Here is a 20,473-nt window from a genome sequence, read left to right on the forward strand (position 1 = left end):
AGAACTTGTAGGTTGCAATCCTCACATATTTTAGGTGCTTATTCCGGTGAAGCGAAACCTAACGCCTCAGGCGTCAAATTCATTTTGGTTCATTTTCGAATTCATTATCGCCTCGTTTTTATCGTTTTCGCCTCGTGGAAGATTTCGTTTTTATCGTTTGCCCACAGAAAATCAATTTTTATGGATTTTGACATTGCGGCGCCTCAATCGCACGCTCGTCTATTTGGCGCTTTAGGTATTGTCTCACCGGAATAGGCAATAATAAATAATATTAAGGTGTAAGATGCATTAGTGCAAAAGAATCTTGTCTCCTTAATTTATTCCCTTCTCCTCATTTTTAGGTGAGTGTTGGAGCAAATACTAGCGTTAAGCAACACCTTGCTGTGGTTACCTACCGGTACTGACATGATTCGTGGCTGGACGATCTTCACGCTGTGTAAACCTTCGGCGTTGGTAGGAAGCTCACACTTCAATAAACAGTTCAACTGGGCCAAATCACAATTGCAGTTCGCGACGAAAGTACCCCAACAACCTTACGCTAAGACGGAGTCAATCCTACCGACGCTGCAGGAACCGGACACGAAGCCTGCTATTGATCGTCACACGGTGCAACTACTGGAGCGTCTTTCGCTGGTAGACTTAGAAACAAAGTACCGAATGTCTTGTGGTTGAATGATGATAAGCCTTAGTTACATAATTTTTTTAACGCTATTCCCTACAGCGACGCCCTAGAAACACTAGAAGATTCTATCGGTTTTGCTTCGCGGATTTTAACAATCGGCACGGAAGGTGTCGAACCGCTGTATACGGTTCTGGAGCGAGAGAGGCTTTCGCTTCGCGAAGATGTGGTAAACGATGGTGATCTGCAGACGGATGTGTTGCGGAACGCTGCAGTAACGGAGGAGGAATACTTTGTGGCTCCACCCGGGAATATACCGCTTGAGTTGCAAGAGAATTCTCGTCCGATAGCCCACTAACATTGGAACGCTTTCCTTTCTAGCCCTAACCCCACCCTCATGGTTTGTAGAATCAGTTTTGTGGGCAAGTGAAGTAGGTATAAAATAATGGCAACCAACTTCGGCAAGATTCGGGCATTACTGGACCTTTGCCGGAAAAGCAAGTTTGTAGACTTTACCTTCGATCACCATGTACTGCAAAACCTGCGTTTCGCACCTATCGGTCAGATGTTGAGGAACAATTTGAGGCAACAGTGCAGCACTCTGTTAGAAGCCGGAGTTACGATTGGCCAGCAAAGAATACCCGTATTTACCGGCGACGGTAAAATTAATTTCGGTGAAAACATACAACGTCTGTTGCGAAGCCAGCGGCCAGCAATCACCCCACCATTTGGAATAACCGTTGAGGGGTGTGCTGAAGCCGGTACGACCGCGCTACCCTTCACCAACTCGACGACAAACTTGGAGGTGGATAGCAATGGTCCAGTAGTATGCACCAGCTACCTTATCGAAGCGACGCATGCACCACATTTCTTCCAGCAAGCGCAACGGCAACGTAAGATTTGGTGGATGCGACTGTCAGCGAACCCAGGGCGTTTTTTCATCTCCGATGCGTATCATACTGAAGGTGATGGTTGTGAGCGGAGTGTGGTTAGGCTAAGGGCACAGTTTACCGAACCCGATGGTCCAGAAAATGCGTCTGACGTAGTAGACTTGGAGTGGTTGGAACTGCTTAGTGGACAGCAAGTGATAAAAGATTTTCCTAAGGTATTCATAACAGACAGTCTGCCGAGTGTAGTAAACATACGTCAGCATATAGATCGCATGACTCTAGCCGTGCTCATGGATGCGCTGGATTCCCCTACCGCGAGAGGGGCCATTCGATTACACCGCAAAATAGCTCCCTTCAAATGTGCTATTCTATGTCATGCCAAAGGTAAGCATGGAAATACGGAAAAGAAGCTAGGATGACTGTTTATTAACACCGTTTCATCAATTCTCTTTGCACGGCAGATTCCGCCCGACAGGGTGAGCTGGGCGATCTCGCAAAGCATATCGCTCATGTACTACGCAAAGCCGATATTTCTTTGCTCGATAGCATATACACGCAACATTTAACGGATGATGATGCTGCCAACCGAATCGCCACATTTGATGCCTGCGGTGTGCCGTATGCATTCGTACTACGGGATGAATCGCTTGAGACCGGGTTACTGCAACTACGCAGCCGTGACACAACGCTTTGCGAAACTATTCATCTATCCGATCTGCCACATTATTTAATAAAGCTGGTTCGAAGTTAGAAAAAGTAACACGTGAAAGCCAACCATCCGCCCAATGTGCAGGATGCACTCGAGCCCAGCCGTACACTGCCGGCGGGCCGTACCGTCAAGTATGCTGGCATTGGCCGAGCTGATATATGTTTGTAAGTTAGGAAAACCTTCTCCCCCTCGGGGATGGCATAAAAATAGCCCACACCCGAATAATGCCAATTGATTTGGTTCAATGTTAAAATGGCATATTCTCCGACACATTTGCCCTGGCATTCTCCGTTATGGTTCTTGAGAGAGAGCAACCAACATTCGTTTCTTTGTGACAGTGCCACTTTTCGTTAATTTTCGTAATACCACGGAAAAGCGAAAACAGCTTCGAAAAGAGCGTTACCGAAGTAAACATAAACAATTCGGTGACTGTCAAATTCTGAACTTTTTTCTAAAATCTGATCGGGGTGTTGTTCTACAAGAAGCCACCTCTCTATTTGAAACACCTTGCAAGCAGCCGACGTCATAACACACAACAAGGAATGCAAGAAATGCTGTTGCACCAGGTTACCGAATAAGAACAATTGATTTTAGCAGTATCGTACTATGATTATTATTCGAAACAGAAATAGGATATTAATGGCAACACAGTGTAAGAAAAATCAAAAACTGATTTCTAGTGTCGTTAGACGGTGAACTGTGTAAACATTTTCAAACCTTATTCTCGATCGCCGGGCAACGTGCTGGCGAATGGTTCGGCAGTTTCGCATGCGCACTGCACTGCGCTGCAGATGGTTCGGCAGCAAACCCACCCCGGACACTGCCGATCTAGTACCCCGGAGCACCGTAAAGCGTTTTACGGCTACAGGAAGGGAAAGGATTGCGCACAAAGCCACTACCTCATGCTCTGTGCTTGACCCATGCAACGAGCAGACCACGCACAAACCGACGAAGACGATAAAAGGAAAATGTGCTATCGAGCGACATACGGCGGGGCCACGAATGAACGCGGTAAATATTCAGATGCTCTCATCGGAGCTTCATCGGCAAATATTTGCAAGCGACCCGTCGGCACTGGCAATCGATCCGATAGTGAAACAGGAACTGTGCCATGAGCTCACCCGTCATGGTATCGACATTTCAAACCCGATCATTTTGCCGGACGTGGACCTTCGACTACCGCCTCTGTGCGGTGCGACCATCGAGGAGCATTTCAAGCGTATTGCAGAGGATCAGAGTGGCCCTTACCGCACGGCCGTAAATACGATAGTTGATATCGTGACACCTGCACCGCCGCTGCCACAAGCGTGGTCACAGAGAGCAGGATGGACATGGTACAAGCCAATGGCGGATAGCACAACAACCGTTCCTACAACTGTACCGTTCCCACCCGATGAGGTGCTCATATTCGATGTGGAGGTCTGCGTACGGGCAGGCATGATGCCAATCATCGCCACGGCCCTAGGATCTAACGGTTGGTACTCGTGGACTAGCCCTCTGCTAACATCCCAGCGCCCCATCGTACACACCGATTCGAGTTATAAGAACGCTTCGCAAGCGCTCCAACTCGATGACTTGATACCGCTCGAGAGTGATCCTACGGCGGACAGCTGTCGTACTGGGGCCAGCTTCAAGCGACCCAGAGTTGTGATCGGTCACAACGTGTCGTACGACCGGGCAAGAGTACGCGAACAGTATTGGCTCGAGCCCACTGCACTCCGTTTCCTCGATACAATGTCGCTCCACGTGTGCGTTAGCGGCATCACCAGCTACCAGCGAGCAATGCTTAGGTCCAGCAAAGCGTCGCCAACAAACGACAGTGGGTGGCGTGAGCAATGCTCACTGAACAACTTGGCTGACGTGTATGCACTCTATTGCGGCAAGCGACTGAACAAGAGCCAACGAGATACATTCGTCGAGGGTACGTTGGATGAAGTGCGGGCAAACTTTGGTAACCTGATGAGTTATTGTGCGGAGGACGTGCGAGCCACCAAGGCCGTATTAGTAAAGCTCTGGCCTCTGTTTCAGGAGCGCTTCCCACATCCGGCAACACTAGCTGGTATGCTTGAGATGGGCAGCGCCTATCTGCCAGTGAACGCGAGCTGGAATCGCTATCTTACGGAGTCGGAACTGACGTACGATGATCTGGACACCGAAGCAAAACAACTGCTGACGCAGCGTGCTGATGCAGCATGCGCATTGCTGCACAATCAGGCCTACAAGCGTGATATATGGCTGTGGGATCAAGACTGGAGCGTACAGGAACTGAAGCTGAAGGCTGCACGTAAAACCAAAGCCAAACCAACGTCCGACAATGAACCACCGACCACCGTAGGACGAAGAACCGGTGAGCGTAAGGAGGCTGGCCAATCACCGGACTGTGACGCGGAGGCAGAGAGATTGGCTAAGCAGTTCCAGCATCTATATGCGATCGCAGACCGACTGCCCGTACGACGTCCTTTACTGCCCGGCTATCCTGCCTGGTATCGCGATCTCTGCTCGAAACCTGATACTGCCGATTGGCGCCCGGGACCGCACCAGCGGATTAGCACCGGGCTGCAAATTGCTCCGAAGCTCCTTTCCCTTTGCTGGGAAGGCTATCCGCTGCACTTCATCCGAGGGCACGGTTGGGGCTTTCTGGTGCCATACCGTCACCTTCCGAACACCGAAGCACAGACAACCGGTAAGATACCACTTGAGCAGTTGGTAGCTGCCTGTCCGGTAGTAGAACTGCGCCAAACCACTGCCACCCGCAACGAAAGCGACGATGTCTTACGCCAACTGCGCCGTGATGTCGAGCAGTCGATCAGTCGGAAGGACTACTATCGGCATTCCAGACAACCGGCCTCGAAGGCGCCTCCAATAGCCTATGGAGGGGCCGGTGTTTGGTGTAATCTCGAGCTTGAAGGTTGCTGCTTCTTTTTGCAGCTTCCGCACAAGGATGGCGCCGGTCACCGGGTGGGGAATCCTCTGTCGAAGGATTTCTTAGCCAAGTTCTCGGAAAACGTGCTAGCAGGGGATGGACGGGCAGCCGAGCGAGTCGTCTCGATCGCACGCATGCTTTCGTACTGGCGCAACAATCGGGATCGTATCCGCGGACAGATGGTGGTGTGGCTTAATGGAAACGGATCATCAGGGAGTGATTGCGGTGCTATCCTACCCCAGGTAGTGGTGTGCGGCACCCTAACCCGGCGTGCCTCCGAACCCACGTGGATGACAGCCAGCAATGCGCAGCGCGAACGGATTGGGTCGGAGTTACGGGCCATGGTGCAGGCACCGATCGGCTACCGAATCGTCGGTGCTGACGTCGATAGCCAAGAGCTGTGGATTGCTTCGGTACTGGGTGATGCTGGCGTAGCGAGCTGCGGTGCACTTCACGGTGGCACACCCTTCGGCTGGATGACTCTCAGCGGCACCAAGGCGACCCGCACGGACATGCACAGTGTCACGGCGGCTGCAGTTGGTATCTCGCGCGATCATGCCAAGGTTATTAACTATGCGCGTATCTACGGTGCCGGCCAGCAGTTTGCCGAGCGGCTATTGAAGCAGTTCAACCCGACCATCTCGCAGGCGGAAGCTCGCTCTAAGGCAACCAAAATGTTTTCCCTCACCAAGGGCCGTCGATTATACCGCTTGCGAGAGCAATGGATAGAGACACACCCGGATGCTCCGCGGCACTGCACACAATACGAGGCGCTCCGGCTGGCACGGCTCTTCAATCACGCCATCGATGAACTCTTCTATCCGCCTCAGTGGTGTGGAGGCACCGAGAGTGTCATGTTCAACCGTTTGGAGGAGATAGCGAGTGCGGACCGTCCGAGCACACCGTTCCTGGGCGGGCGGCTCAGTCGAGCCCTCGAGCCGGAACCAACCCACAGCGGAGACGTGGATCGATTCATGCCGACGCGTATCAATTGGGTGGTGCAGAGCGGGGCCGTCGACTTTCTGCATCTCATGCTCGTCTGTATGCGCTGGTTGATGGAAGACCGGGTGCGCTTCTGCTTAAGCTTCCACGATGAGGTTCGCTATCTGGTAGCGGAACAATACGCTCACAAGGCCGCACTTGCCATGCATGTCACCAACCTACTGACCCGCTCCTTCTGTGCCCATCGGTAATACGCAGGACGATCCTCCCACCAATCGATGTCGGTCATTCTAGTGATTTATGCTGCTAAATCTTTTCTCTCTTTTCTCTCTTTCTCTTTCTCTCTCTCTCTCTCTCTCTCTCTCTCTCTCTCTCTTTATCTCTCACACAAACACATTTCGACAGCGTCGGCTTCAAAGACCTTCCCCAGTCTGTGGCCTTCTTCTCTACGGTCGAGGTAGATCGGGTGCTACGCAAGGAGGCTCACGCCGACTGTCGCACTCCATCGAACCCACACGGTCTGGAAGGCGGGTACCAAGTGCCGAATGGCGAATCGCTCGACATCTACCAAACGCTGGCTAAACTTGGTCCGGTCGACAGCGATATGAGTTCTTGGGAATGGCACAAACAACCGTTGAGCGAACAGCAACCGCCAGCTAGAGCAGACAACCGGAGCAACTCGAAGACGAGTGTTGCCACGTAGTATTTGGTAATAAATAGTATCTCGCATCGAAAGCTAGTTCCATCAATTATTCAATTTAGTGTACACTGAAAGCACTACAGCCAAATGACTTGCACAACGTCACCTCTTGTGAGCAGTGGTTGCCGTGTTGGAGAAGTTGTGCACATGTAGCCGGCTGGCCGCTTCATTAGGCCAAATGGTTGTCCTTGCTGAGGGATACTGGTGTATACCTGGCTGGCTGCATGGCTATGGCTAATGGTGTTAACGAGGGGGGCGAGATGGAGTGATCTGCTTATGCATAAGTCATGCAAATGTTGACCAAATGTGCATGATTGATGAGGGGGCTTATGTTTAGCAGCTGGTACCATAGATTCGATTCCGCACTCTGGCATCATTATTGTTCTGTTGCAACCTGCACCATTTTGCTTCAATCACATTCCATCCCTGCTCGTTGTTCAGAGTTAGCAGTGTCTTGGAGATTAGATGGTATAGCAATCAATGGCGGCTGAATGGTTCGTACCGCTGTTGTTGCAGATGCTGCTGCTGCTGTTGCTGCTAAGTGTTTCGGTGTTATCAGATCGTATGCAGCAGGAGCAAGAACGGAAGCGCCCCCTTACCTTGACCGAGCAAATCGAACTGATCTTCGCCAGTATCGATGCGATCGATATCGTCACGCCCGGTGTAGCGCACGACAGTGGCGTGCGCGGTGAAAATGAGAGCTACGAGGAGCGCTTACTGCAACAGCAGCAGCGAACGGTGCGTCGTTACAGCTACGAGATGCCGATGGAGGATGCCTGCACACCGGGGTTAAGCTGGCAGTGGGACCGATTTCGAACGCAATGGAACGAGAACGCGCGCACCGGCGCCGGGTACGTGATATATGGCAACTTGAGTGCCTTGCTGACCGCTGGCTATGCGTGTCTGTTCGATCCCCTTGGTACCTATCTGCTGCTATTTGCCACTACTACCAGCGTAACGAGGCAGCAGTCGGTACAGGTGGGCCAGCAGGAGGAGGAGGAGGACGAAGAAAAAACAGCGAATGAGCAGAAGGAGAAGAAGGCGAGGCAATGTGACAATGAACGGCAAATGGAGTATGAAGAGCGGGATCAGCTGTTGGCTGTGCTGCGGCTAATCTGGTCCCGCCAGGGTGCATTCCGTGTATTTGTCCAGCTGCACAGCACCGTCCTGACTTACGACCCGTTCGCACCGTTACCGTGGCAGAAGGATGAAGTTGAGCCCGACACTAACCAGTGCCCTGCGCGAAGTGCTCATAAGAGTCCTGCTCACGGTGTACTTATCGATTTGGCCATCGGCAAACCCTTGCCGTGCGTACCATGCCATAATTTCTATGGGTTTTCCGTGCGAGTGGAGGTGTTTCGATCGGTCTACAGCAACCCAGTAATGCGAGAAGGAATGACGACGGTGTACCGTGGAGCGGACATTACCGCACGCGACGTACTGCAACAGTATCTAAACATTACCGGTAAATGTACCGGTGGAAGGGGAGCCAAGCCAAGCATCTTGTCGTCACTGACGCTTTTCTATCCGTTTCAGTAATCCACGTGCCGGCCGATGCCGATCTGTTCGGTGACCGAATGCCTAATGGCAGCTTCACAGGCGCCATGGGCCGGCTGGTGCGGCGCGAGGTGGATATCGTGTTTACCGGTTTCTTCATCAAGGACTACTTTACGCGTGACCTGGAGTTCACCGCCAGCGTCTACTCGGATGCGGTATGCTGTCTGGTGCGGAAGGCCCGTCGCATACCGGAATACCTGCTGCCACTGTACATTTTCCCGGCCGACATCTGGGCCATGCTGGTAGGTCTGGGTGCCCTCTGTTCGCTGTGCTGGGCCACGCTGCGCGCCACCCTACAATGTGTGCGGACGCGTGCTGGAGAGCGCCATAATGGCGCTATCATGGCGGCCACTACCAGAACCACTGGCGGATGGCTGTCCCGTCGATATCGCTGGGCGGTGCTGTTCAACCATTCGCGTACGATACGGCAAGCAACCCCTGGTCGCCAATTGCTGCAGATAGTCATCGATACGTATATCCTGTTGCTGAGTGCTCCCTATCAACGGTTCACTCGTGCCGGTCCTGAGCGACTCTTCCTCACCGGCCTGTTGCTCGTGAGCCTAATTTTTGTCTCGCTCTACCAGTCCGGGCTAGCGGCTGTGTTTGTGAATCCGATGTACGGCCGCGACATAAGCACGTTGGCGCAGCTGGACGAGAGTGAAATGGCCATTCCGGTGAAGTACCGGGGCTTCCTGGACGACGTTTTCGCTGTGAACTACAGCACCCGGATGGATTCACTGCGGCGTCGCATGGTGCACCTACCAGTACAGGAGTCGATGCTGACACGCGTCGCCCGGCTCGGCAATATTGCCACGGTTACGCGCAAATCATCACTGGACCTGGACAACGCAGTCTATATGGCAACGCGACAGCTACACCTCATACCTGAATGCCCGCGCACGTACAACCTGGCCTACGTGTTGCAGCGCCGGTCCGTGTTTGCCGAGTGCTTCAACCGGGTACTACTGCGTATGGTTGGCGGTGGCTTGGTTCAGCACTGGATCGACCAGATGCGCTACGAGTGGACGCTCCGGAACTGGCGCGTCGTCCAAAGTATGGTGGAATCCAACTTCAAGGTACTCACCGTGCTGGACATGCAATTCGCCTTCTACGTGCTTACGATCGGCTTATCATTTGCACTCTTTGCCATCGCCGCCGAGTTACTCCACCATCACTACTACTAGAGCTCCCCGTGCACAGCATCATTCGGGTGCTACTGCGCCCAACGTGAGTAATCGAATCCAAAAGATCACAAAAGCCATATCTGTGCGAATATTACCTCTCGTAATGTAACACTGATGCAGTAAATGGTTTGAAATTAAAAAAAAATCTCACCAACGCTGTAGATACACCTGAAAACGCCAAAGGGCAACAACAAAACAAAAACTACAAATGTATGATGACAGTTGTTAAGAGTTCTGTATGTTTCTCCGTATTATTTATCTTAATGAGAACTAGTACACTACTAACGGAGCTACTTGCCCCAAATATCCAATCGGGGATACCTTCAATTACGCATTTATCGTTATTCTGGCTCATATCCTTAGAGGTTTCATTAGTGATATAACTTGCGGGTCGCGCGTGATGGTTTTGTTTCTTGGCTGTTTTCCTCCTTTTAATAGTGTATGCTTATGAGGAACTTCGGTATGTTCCTACGTTACTATAAACGTACGTTCGCACATGCTAGCCGGACGTAGCCGCTTTTCCCTGTGCTGTACACGAATTCATTTACTTACGGTGTATACTCTTATATAACGACGCCCCGTGCTACTCTTATCGATTATGCTCACTAGCGTCAACACTAAAGCAATATCGTTCAATTATGTGTTTCACCATACCTCTTTGACTACAACCGTCCGATTGTGTTTTTTTTTTTGCCTAAAAGCCTTAGGGTGCCACTAATGTGCAGCACACCAAAAGTCAATATGATCCAGACCAACGTTATAATAGAACAGACAATTTGTACAAGAGAAATATCTGCGCCGGCATACCCCTTATCTTTGCCTACTCTACGCATTATTTCTTTATGGTGCAGCTAATTTTCTTCTAGTTAATTTTTCAGACACAAGAAAAACAAATATAGTTCGCAACATATACAAGGACCACTTTGACCGCCTGAACTTAACATGCATTTTTTTGCTTGTCCGAAATTGAATGTTCCGTTTAGGGCAATGTGCGTTTAATAAAGAAAGAAATAATTATAGAAGACTGATCATTCAACCCAGCCCAGACTCCGCCAGTACACAATCTGTAAATAGTAAGTGAGGCCATAGATCGTTAGCCAAATGGTATCATAAATGACAAAATGTTACAATGCCTATAATGACAAAGTAACCATACGTAAAGCGGACATTATTTGGAATATTTTTCATTTTGTTTTAAACTGTCTAAATTATTCACCGCTACATACACAATAAATACATTTCATCGCACGAAAATGCGAACAAAGCAGGTAATGAACAGACACGATTGAAGACGCAATAAATATACTAATATATGCTGGCTCAAACTAGTATACGCCTGAAACAGTAGCAGTACACAAATGAAAGTTCTTACTTAATATTCATAAACATTATCTTGCACCAAACCACATGGCAAGACCGTTTTTTCAACTGAAAAATTGCAATTTTCCTTTTTCTAGCAAACAAATTCAACTACTACTGCACCATCTCGTCGCGACTGCTCAAATTCGTAAGTCCATTGTGGTTTGTGTATGATGTGATACGTCGTTCTATAATATATTCATTTACCTTTTGTTCATCGTCGACGGACGTGAAGTATTAAGTATAGGGATTATCCCCATCCATGGCTTCTGTTCCTTAGCTCTTCGTGGGCTGTTCTGCTTAGCCCTCTGCGGTTAACGGATCGCGCGCATGGTGAATGCGTACATGCTTGTTATGATTCGTCTTCGTTGCAGACGTTTTGCCGCAGATGTTGCAGGAAAATGGTCGCTCGCCGGTGTGAATACGGCGATGCTCAGTCAAATAATACTTGCGATGAAACTTTCGTCCACAATCCTCGCAGCGGTGTCCTTTGTCGCTTTCGTGTTCCCGCGTGTGCCGTATCCAGTTATACTTCCTTATAAATTGACGACCGCAATGATTGCAAGTATACGGTCGTACCGATCGGTGTGCGTTCACGTGTGTCACATAATCGGAATGGCGCACAAAGCCGCTAGGACAGAGCGTGCACTGATACGGCTTCATGGTTGGGTTTGCGTGCGTCCACTTATGCTGTTTCAGATTCCAGTTCGTCGTGAACCGCTTGTTGCAGATACTGCAGGCAAACGCTAGCCGCTCTTCGGCTAGTCCATGAGTCTCCATATGCCGCCGCATGCTGGTTCTCGTGTACGGCTGATTGCACACTGTACACGGTTCGGTCTTCAGCTCTAGCTTTGCATATTTCTCCGTGTGCGATAGCCGTATGTGACGTGTCAGACTGTTGCGATGAATGAACTTTTCACGACAGTATGGACACGATTTTGGTTGTTTTTCGTGAATTTCCTGGTGCCAGGTCATTTTCGCTTGCGAGTGAAACACTTCACCGCACTGCTGGCACACAAAGTCTTTTTTCACAACTGTCCGGGCAACATGATGTCGATTCCGATGCTGGGCAAGGTTGGAAAACCGCTTGAACTGACGTCCACACTGTTGACACTTGATTGGAGCGATGCCGGAATGAATGCGCATATGCTCTACTAACTTCTGTTTGATCACAAACTGCTTACCACATGCCCGGCACTGGTGTTCCTTGATGCCGAGGTGACGCTTAATGTGCAGGGAAAAGTTGCGCCATTGTTTAAAGGTGCGACCACAGCTGCAACATTCGACTGGATGTTCCATCAAGTGTGCATCGAACTGGTTGAAGCGTTGGAACTGCTTCTTACACTTGCCGCACACGTATGTACGCTTACGACTGGCTGGAACGATGGCGGAACTAATCACAAAGTCCATCGCTGTGGTGGTGGCAACACCATCTGCTCCAACGGCACCATTATCGCCGGTTGCGGAGGAGCTTCTGGCAGCCAGCATGATCGCACTGCTGCTGCCGGTTGTTGTTGCTTCACACTTTCGTTGAATTTCTTGCTTTAGCCAGTTGTAGTTCATTACTACCTGCAGTGGTGAGGATGAGACGGTTGTGGCCGTAGAGGAATTACCAGTTACAGCAATATCCACGCTTCCGATGATGCCCTCCTTTGAGTCCACCAAAGTTTGCGGTTCTTGCTGATGCTGGTGACGCTGTTGGGTCAACTGTAGGTGCTCCTCCGCGTGCTCATTGTGTACGTGCAAGCGTCGTTGCTTGATGGAGGCAAACGATTTCGGACACTCCTGACAGCGGTATACGCGCAGCTTTCCACCCGCTTTCGATGATGCTGTTGCTTCTTCGCGTAATGACGATTCCAGTATGGATTGTTGTTGCTGGCCGCCGACCGAGCTAATATCAAAGTACGATGGACGGCTAGGATTTCCCTCTTGCGCTATCAGCTTCGCTTCTTTCACAGCGTTGACAGAAAACGAAGAATGCTGCTCCACTTTGACCACGATTGAACCCTTCACAGTAGCGTGCTCGTTTGACTCCAACACTTCGTCATCCTCGACCTCCTCCTCCTCAGCGCACTCTTCTTCCGTAACCAGCAGTTCACCATCGGATCCATTGCTACGATATAGCGGCTGCTCTAGTTGAGGAGACTGCTGGTTTTTTTGAACGTAAAATCGACTAAAACGTCCAGGGTTATAAAAAAAAAACACATGCATTAGTGTAGCAATGCCTCGTGGCAGAAACGAAATTCAAAAAACGACAAACTTACAATCCTACACCGTGTGGCACGTAATAGTGATGTGCACTGTTGGTAACGGTTCCACTAGTACTGGTACCTGGTGGATGATTATGAGACTGATGCTGCAGGCGATTGCTAAGGTTCCAACTTTCCTGTGCGGTCGAAAGATCGTAAGAGCTCGGATAGATGGGAATGCTTTCATCTGCAGTGTACAGCTGGAAACAGTCGAAATGAAGAAAAGGATAAATGCGCTTGATATGTTAAAGTCCATGGGATCACTCCATCGATCAACGCAAGAGTGTTCGGCATGGCCTGGCAACTAAGGCTTATCATGCTTACCCGATTCCAAGATGTCATGTCCATATCACCGTTACTCTCCTGCTCAGAGATTTCACCTTTGGCCGGCATTTTCTCGTCCGTCCGGATGTTAAGACTTTCCGTCGAAACCGCACGCTCTAGATTGGACGAAGTGGTCGAGGAAGCGGACGAGAGCACCGTCGATGGTGGACGACTAGAGGTATTGCCCGTCAACCCACCAGAACCTCCTGCTCTAATGCTGCCGTGACCCCCACCGCCATTAGCTGATGTTGCTTGACTGATGCAATCCGTCGTGTTATGGTTGCTACAACCTTTCATTGCGTTGCTGTCTCTGCTGTTGCGTTTGCTATTGCTGGTGCTGATACTGCTACGACTGCTGCAGTTACTATTACTGTTGCTGGTGCGGTTGCCTTTACTGCTCCCGTCGCGGTTGATTTTGTTGTTGCTGTTGCTGTTGCTTTCATGGCCACTACTATTGCACTTGCTGCTGTTGCTGTTGATGCTACAGTTATCATCGCAACCAATTCCAATGTAACGGGACCCATAGCTATCTAGACACTCATCAGTCTCTCGGTAGGGCGCGGTCAGCAGTTGCATATCACTTGTTCCAGCAGTCATTAGCAGCTCGTGGTCTGGACTTGCATCATCTACTTCATTCGCCATTGTCTGCACTAGCTCCTCTTCCTTTTCTTCGGTTTTACATTGCTGTCCTACGGCATATTTGCGCACCCAGGATACTGGGTGACCGGTACTGCCGGCTTCACTTTGTTTTTCAGCTTTAGTCTGTTCAGTGTTGAGTAACATACAATCGTTACTGCTGGAACCATTGTGCTCGTGCACAGGTGTTGCACGGGGTCCGACAGTGCTGTGACGTTCCTGCTGCAAATTGCCAGTACTATGCGATGGTCCCGCTTCGAGCAGGTCCTTCTCATCGCTTCGAAGAATACTGGTGGAAATAGGACACGAAACCTGCCTATATTCTCTTCCTTCCAAATGCATTTTAGTTTTATGCGACTGGGACTGCAGTGGAGCTACCCCTGGTTCTTTCTTCGGAATAGTTGTATCATATGAGCCACCAAGCACTGTTCTAGAAGGGCCAGCTTCAAGCAAATCCTTCTCCTTTATATCAGACGAAGAACAGGAATTTGGTGCCATTTCTCGTAGATGTTGTTTTGGCTCATCAAACAATTTGTTTTCCTTCGCATTTTTCTCCGGTTTCACTATCGACGATTCTAATTCGCTCGTAGCATTATCTTCGGCTGTCGGCAACAACGGAATACATGATGACTGGTATGCAATTTGCTCCTTTTTATCGAGCGACTGCGCAGAAGAAATTAATCCATTCTCCATAGACTTGACCGAACTAGTTGCTGTTATTCCGTCACTGTTGCTACAATCGACTTCGCTGTTGCACCCTTTTTTCACTATTCGTTGATGGCGCAGATGCATCTCCCATGTTCCCTCCGTTTTGGGCCTCGTATTAGTTGCATCTAGCAACTCTACTAGCTCATCCTTACTGTCCTCTTCAATGTCGTTTTGGCGCAGCGGCTCACTGCCAGCATGTGCAGCAATGTCGTAAAAGTGCGGCTTATCACGAGGAATGTGCTTCATTTGAATCTCGTCGATCTCTCCGCCGCTGCTACTGTGACTGTCTTCGTCTTCGTCCTCGTCCTCCTGTTGCTGTAGATCACCTACCATCACAGGACTTACGGTAAATCCATCTATCCCAGATTGTACCTTCATTTGCCAGCTGCGATCATTGTTCCCACCTGCGCAACCGAACTGTTGCCGTGCAGCACGTATAAGTTCTGCCACTGATGCCTTACTGTCCGGGTTAGCGATACGCGCTTCATTACTACCATCCATCATCTCCTCGTCTTCTTCTCCGTTCTCTGGATCGATAACCTCCACTACCTCCTTCTCCTTGCTGATCGAATCAGGAGCTTCTAGATCTTCGTTTGATTTTTTCTTCTGCAGGAGCGGCTCACAAACAGCATGATCGGCATTGCCAATAAACGTCAGGTTGTAAACGTCGACATTTACATCGGATGAGACAGATGGCTGCAAATGGTGGGTGACTGCTGCCTTCGAATGTGAATGTAGCGTTTCGTCTTTCAGTGCCACCTGATGTACAACCAGTTGGCGCTGCTTGGCGATGTCGATTGAGGAATCGTGCGGCGAAATCTCGGAACAGATGAGTGAGGTTGGGCGAATTGACGATTGCGGTGTTGCTTGTGGCGATCCGCTCGTTGGCTCTGTTTCCATCGAAGGACGTTCCTGCTTAATGTGGAGCAATTGTTGTAGCTGGTGCTGGATTTGACTACCTGAAGGACACACTGGTGGTGGATGGTCAGTGGACAATGTAGCGGTACTGTCCTCACATTGCAGCACCCGGAATGTGCCGCTCTCGTCGTTTGCACCATTGCCGCGTGGCGGCAGATCTACTCCCGACAGGCGGTGGTGCTCAGTCTTTTGAATCACGACGGTAATACTATTCGGAATTGAGTTTGTTCGTAATGGGGCTCTTTCGGAGGTACCTGGCGCCAAAGGAGTCAGTATCAAGGAGGCCGAGTTGCTAGATACACCTTTCGCAGACGTTCCAGCACGACATTGCACACCAGAGGTATCCGAGCATGGAACTTCACCGACGCCACTACCATTGTCACCTTTACTAGCTAACGGAAGGGGACGGATTAATTTTACCGCCAGCTTTTTGGGAGGCCGAAACACCTGCTTGCAGTTGGTGTTAGTGTACCCACCAATGGTCCATGTAGCTGGACGTTGCTGAGAGCATGACGTGGTAGACGGTAAGGTCTGAATAAAATTCTTTCCGCCATCTGGTGATGCCCGGCTTGAGCAAGCCGTTGCCGTAACCATTGTATTACTACTGCTGCTACCAGCCGCCGTCGACAGTGTTTGCGTCTGTGCCCCTTCAACGGGAAGAAATATCAATTTTCGTTCGTCTTTGCTGGATCTTTCAACGCCAACTAGCGAAGTGGTTGCATTTTCCTCTCCGTTGTCGCAATGAAGAATTGTCGGTTTGATGTCGGGTTCCTCGGACAGTGAAGTCACCTCGCCTAACGTTAAGTCCGATTGACTGCTGCTACTTGCTGCCACCTGTGAGCACGCAGGCGTTGCAGAGTCTGAAGTCATCCGGATGACACTTGTTACTACTGCAGCAACGTTATTAGCTGACGGTGACGCATCCGCATCAATAACCTGACCCGTAAAACAGTTCTTGAGCTTGGATTTTACCAACGAGCCTTCCAAATCTACCGCCGTGGAAATGCCTGTATCGTCTTCTTCGTCCTCTTCATCATCTGCATCATCGTTTTCCTCTAAATCATCATCGTCGTCATCGTCAAGCTCTTCAGGTTCAAGTAAATCATCTTCAGCCACCACCTCTTCTACCTCATCAATCATTTGCAGCTCCTGTAGCCGCTCATTGATGCTATTGGCACGGATACCCTGCACGCTAGCTATGTTAATGTTACTAGCGAGAATGCTGGTACTATCACTAGCAGTCGCTGGATTTTTGGCTGGCGGTATTATCAATTCGTTTCCACAGGACACCACAGGCCGTTCCTCGCCAAACGAACGTCGACTACAATTTCCACGATCCATGCCCGTCGATCCACTTAGCGAAGACGCTGCGGCAATGATCGCATTGGTGCGACCGCCCCCATTGCGCGAATTGAGATTTAAGATAATGTCCTTAATACCCTGGGAGAGATCGGTGGTCACTTTGATGTTGCTTAGTACTTTCAGTCCGCTGGCGGTTCGTTTTCGCATCGGCAAGGGTGCGGTGGGATTGGCAACGGAGGAGGGAGTGGCTGGTGTAGTACTTGTACTGGCCGATCCCGTGACTGCCGTAATAATTTCCGCTGTCGTCGTATTATTCATAGTGGCTGTATCTCTACCGGACAACGTTGGGGGTGGCGCTAGTGCCGGCGTGGAGCATGCATTGGAGCTGGCCACTAGCAACTGGAACGTTGGCATCGATTGAACAGCATAGGAAGGGACCGTGGAGGATGATGGTATGACGCTTGCTTCCGATCGTACTACATTGCCGGACCGCTCAGAGTTCTGGCGATCGCTAAGCTGCAGTTGCTCATGATCATGAATTACCGGTTGATGGTATTGCTGTGCTGTAGCATATTCGTTAGATTGCGTGGGATGACGCTGTTGTAGCTGCCCAACGCCTCCCAGCATCGGCTTCGGTTGGTCAACCTGTGCTGTCCAGGGTGGTGATTTGACGATCTTCTCGAAAAGCGTCAATTCACCTGCCTCATTTTCGCGATACTCCACTATCTTCTTTGGGTTCTCGAACACAATAAAACTTCCATCCTCTCTCTCGGTGTATTGTGCTTCCGGACGAAGCTGTTGGTGCGCTAGTGACAGCGATCGGAAAGCGGCTGAGGTTGAACCGGCCGCCATTGACACATTGGCGACACTGCAAACCGTCGAAGTGCTTGTCGGGACTTCAATTGCAGAAAAAGGTACTAATGTGTTGTAAGTAGCAAGTTGTTGGGTGCTGGTAGAGCTACTGTCGTTGTTGCTTAAGCTACCGAGATTGTTGTTTTTTAAGTCGATAGTATAGGCGCCAGTCTTGCTCCTGCTTATGAAAGTAAGCTTTCCACCGAGGCCGGCACCAGGTATAGCAGGATCGGCCACCACCGCTGCAGGCATTATTTGTGTATTGGTGGCAACCGAGGAGGAGATCGCAGTACTATAAGGAGGAGGTGGCCCAGAGTAGAGCTCGTTTGTATAGCGTGGGTAAATGGAGATCGCGTTGTTTCCACCAGGCGCACGACCAACAACGGTTGAGGCTGGACCATCGGCACAAGTGTTGGAGGAGCTGGTGTTTCCATGCTCTAATGACTCGGCTGTGGGCAGGAAACTGGTGCCCAGCGTATTAGCTCCTCCTAACGGATTACTTTGTTGCTGGAGATATTCACGCTTCAGGATCGTTACGTTATTCGCTGGGTAATGGCTCAACGTGGTAACACCGCTTACTTCGCACGTGTTCATCAATGCTATCGTATGGTTGGGACCTAGCGTGCCGATCCCGTTGGTTGCGGTAGGCCCAACGGTGGAGACCAGAGGTTGAGTAGATGAAGCAGAAAGCACTGCTGTGCTTAGACCAGCCGCTGATACTGGTGCATCAGCGTAAGCGATCGTCGTCGAACCATCGTACATGATGGCATTCGGTGGGGTACGGTTTTGAGCACGGCCCGTGACATTCAGGGACAGTGCATCTGCCTGCTGCTGCCCTACTGCTGGAACGGTACGACCAACTTTATTGCCGGATTCTGTTAGCATATTATTTATTCCAGCTTCGGTCGTAGCAGCACTACTAGTAGCTCCGGTTCCACCGAGCACTAGATAAGAAAAAATGTCGGTAGATCCTAGGATAGCGCCACCTCCTGTAGCGTTGGTTTCTCCCCCGGTGCTGTGTGTGACCGACGACGAAGTTGTACGCTTCTGGGCGATGGCTACCAGTGCCTTAATTACACTCTCTTTGGGGTGCGTATCGAGGTGTACCGACAGGTTCATCCCGGAACGGAGGTACAGAGTACACACCGGGCACTCGATCAATGTATCCATATTGTTAACTTTTGTTTTATAAATGTTACCGTTACACCCGATGTCACTTCATACTCGGTCACCTGGGCAGTACCATTTAATTATTGAATAGTTTGTGGAAAATTACAATACACGTACACCAGAATAAAAGGCATCTACAGACTACTAGATGCATTGGATCCAACATACATCCATCGTCACAGTCATGACACAGTTATGGACGCATGCTCTGAAAAATAAGAAAGAATCATTTAATATTTTCGATTCATTTAGTTTATTTTTTTAAATTGTAAATCAAAGCTCATGAGCAAATTGGTATTGTGTACCAGCGAAAGCACATAAACAACCCAAAAAGATGCACTACTAATGGGCCGCTCTAATGCATGATATGAAATTGTGCGAACTATTGGTGGCTCTTATGTGTGTGCTAGGGGCTCATCGAGTACTCCACCGGCTATTTTGACGCCAGGCAAGGGCTGTCGGTCACCTACACACAGTTTCCGGGAAAGCGTTAGTACAATTACAAAAAAAAAACGCTGCAACGTCTTTAAGATAGCAAAGAAATGAGTGATAAAATCCAATCTAATTCCTTTCCATCTTTGGGTACTAACATAAAAGTTACGTGAAAAATCTCTGTAAAGCCCAAAAACACTTTAATATAGTTTTCCTATTTTTAATCGTATCATACATTCAGAGATGGCCCCTCAGAACCAGGGGTCCTGCTGAGTCTCAGAGAACAAAGACTAGCTTTGCTCAATACAACACGAATTTGGAGGCTAATATGAATTTATTTTTTCGGGTTAATAGCCTAGCGATGACTTGAGACGCTAGTTCAAAAGGCCTTCTCTAGCCGCAGCTGTCCTGCTTTTGCCCAGACATTATTGTTCATCCATTTACACACTCTTTTATGCATTTACACACACTTCTTTCGCAGCACACTGGATACCAACCATTTCGCTCACTACGAAACCAAATAAGCATTTCGCGTTACAAGGCACCAGGCGTTTCAGGAGAAAGGACACTTGCCCGCAAACGAATATGTGCAGGTATCGCGTGTAGGCCTGAACAATAGCATGGTTGACGACAGCTTTGCTTGTCGCCATTTCTACATCTACGCACAATCCATAGCACCGAACTAAGGCCAAGCAGTATGCGGAAAAAGGGTCAAGACCGCAGGAGAAAGCTCACTATGCTTGCATCGCTTCAAATAAGAAACAAACGCTGACTTACGATTGTTACAGCAAATAGGCTCCGTAGCGTGGAATTCATGGTTTATTTAAAACATGATTTTCACAGACACTCCTGACCAGACAAATTTACACCACGGCTCTACCTTACGATTAAATTTTTAGCTCTCCCCTCCTCTTTTCTCGGTTTGCTTGCACTGTTGTCTTGACGTTTCGATGCTTCTCCGTGCCCGACACCAGTGCTGCCACTATGTGCAGCTGAAAT

The 20,473-nt window shown here is 49.7% G+C and overlaps 5 protein-coding genes across 7 annotated transcripts; 4 read left to right on the plus strand and 1 right to left on the minus strand.

Annotated features, from left to right (window-relative positions):
• Positions 1–227: 227 nt before the first annotated feature.
• On the plus strand, positions 228–977 carry LOC125953047 (glutamyl-tRNA(Gln) amidotransferase subunit C, mitochondrial). Its single transcript, XM_049682685.1, has 3 exons — positions 228–278; positions 342–650; positions 722–977. The coding sequence occupies exons 2-3, from the start codon at positions 406–408 to the stop codon at positions 975–977; spliced, it is 501 nt and encodes a 166-aa protein (XP_049538642.1). The 5' UTR covers positions 228–278; positions 342–405.
• An 87-nt stretch (positions 978–1,064) lies between these two features.
• Positions 1,065–2,495, plus strand: LOC125953015 (DNA polymerase subunit gamma-2, mitochondrial). Its single transcript, XM_049682683.1, has 2 exons — positions 1,065–1,893; positions 1,971–2,495. The coding sequence occupies exons 1-2, from the start codon at positions 1,065–1,067 to the stop codon at positions 2,258–2,260; spliced, it is 1,119 nt and encodes a 372-aa protein (XP_049538640.1). The 3' UTR covers positions 2,261–2,495.
• A 240-nt stretch (positions 2,496–2,735) lies between these two features.
• Positions 2,736–6,809, plus strand: LOC125952933 (DNA polymerase subunit gamma-1, mitochondrial). 2 transcript variants are annotated; one of them, XM_049682676.1, is made up of 3 exons: positions 2,744–2,870; positions 3,010–6,330; positions 6,489–6,809. In XM_049682676.1, the coding sequence occupies exons 2-3, from the start codon at positions 3,221–3,223 to the stop codon at positions 6,784–6,786; spliced, it is 3,408 nt and encodes a 1,135-aa protein (XP_049538633.1). In that variant the 5' UTR covers positions 2,744–2,870; positions 3,010–3,220; the 3' UTR covers positions 6,787–6,809. The 2 variants fall into 2 exon arrangements, with proteins under 2 accessions (XP_049538632.1, XP_049538633.1); XM_049682675.1 differs by having other exon boundaries at positions 2,736–6,330.
• Positions 6,810–7,263: 454 nt separating this feature from the next.
• LOC125957644 (uncharacterized) lies at positions 7,264–9,524 on the plus strand. Its single transcript, XM_049690527.1, has 3 exons — positions 7,264–7,761; positions 7,987–8,248; positions 8,320–9,524. Exons 1-3 carry the CDS (start codon positions 7,264–7,266, stop codon positions 9,522–9,524), a joined length of 1,965 nt encoding a protein of 654 aa, XP_049546484.1.
• Positions 9,525–9,746: 222 nt separating this feature from the next.
• LOC125954388 (uncharacterized) lies at positions 9,747–20,395 on the minus strand. Of its 2 annotated transcripts, XR_007469038.1 has the most exons (5): positions 20,252–20,395; positions 13,457–19,250; positions 13,148–13,332; positions 11,091–13,056; positions 9,747–10,588 (listed from the first exon to the last, which is right to left on the minus strand). XR_007469038.1 is itself a non-coding variant. In XM_049684629.1 (4 exons), the coding sequence occupies exons 2-4, from the start codon at positions 19,040–19,042 to the stop codon at positions 11,184–11,186; spliced, it is 7,644 nt and encodes a 2,547-aa protein (XP_049540586.1). In that variant the 5' UTR covers positions 19,043–19,250; positions 20,252–20,395; the 3' UTR covers positions 9,747–11,183. The 2 variants fall into 2 exon arrangements, 1 of the variants encoding a protein (XP_049540586.1); XM_049684629.1 differs by having other exon boundaries at positions 9,747–13,056.
• Positions 20,396–20,473: the final 78 nt, after the last annotated feature.

This window comes from Anopheles darlingi, chromosome X (genome assembly GCF_943734745.1).
Source record: "Anopheles darlingi chromosome X, idAnoDarlMG_H_01, whole genome shotgun sequence".
Classification (NCBI taxonomy): Eukaryota; Metazoa; Arthropoda; class Insecta; order Diptera; family Culicidae; genus Anopheles; species Anopheles darlingi.

Excerpts from the sequence above, each read along its gene's own strand:
- LOC125952933 (XM_049682675.1), top strand. The coding sequence starts at position 2,969 with ATGGTTCGGCAGTTTCGCATGCGCACTGCACTGCGCTGCAGATGGTTC. Across the intron at positions 6,331-6,488 it reads CGCTCCTTCTGTGCCCATCG|CGTCGGCTTCAAAGACCTTC; the intron begins GTAATACGCAGG and ends ACATTTCGACAG.
- LOC125953015 (XM_049682683.1), top strand. The coding sequence starts at position 1,065 with ATGGCAACCAACTTCGGCAAGATTCGGGCATTACTGGACCTTTGCCGG. Across the intron at positions 1,894-1,970 it reads TATTCTATGTCATGCCAAAG|ATTCCGCCCGACAGGGTGAG; the intron begins GTAAGCATGGAA and ends TTTGCACGGCAG.
- LOC125953047 (XM_049682685.1), top strand. The coding sequence starts at position 406 with ATGATTCGTGGCTGGACGATCTTCACGCTGTGTAAACCTTCGGCGTTG. Across the intron at positions 651-721 it reads CTGGTAGACTTAGAAACAAA|CGACGCCCTAGAAACACTAG; the intron begins GTACCGAATGTC and ends TATTCCCTACAG.
- LOC125957644 (XM_049690527.1), top strand. The coding sequence starts at position 7,264 with ATGGCGGCTGAATGGTTCGTACCGCTGTTGTTGCAGATGCTGCTGCTG. Across the intron at positions 7,762-7,986 it reads CGAGGCAGCAGTCGGTACAG|AAGGATGAAGTTGAGCCCGA; the intron begins GTGGGCCAGCAG and ends TTACCGTGGCAG. Across the intron at positions 8,249-8,319 it reads ACAGTATCTAAACATTACCG|TAATCCACGTGCCGGCCGAT; the intron begins GTAAATGTACCG and ends TATCCGTTTCAG.
- LOC125954388 (XM_049684629.1), bottom strand. The coding sequence starts at position 19,042 with ATGGATACATTGATCGAGTGCCCGGTGTGTACTCTGTACCTCCGTTCC. Across the intron at positions 13,333-13,456 it reads ACATGACATCTTGGAATCGG|CTGTACACTGCAGATGAAAG; the intron begins GTAAGCATGATA and ends GACTGTTTCCAG. Across the intron at positions 13,057-13,147 it reads GTGCCACACGGTGTAGGATT|TCGATTTTACGTTCAAAAAA; the intron begins GTAAGTTTGTCG and ends TGGACGTTTTAG.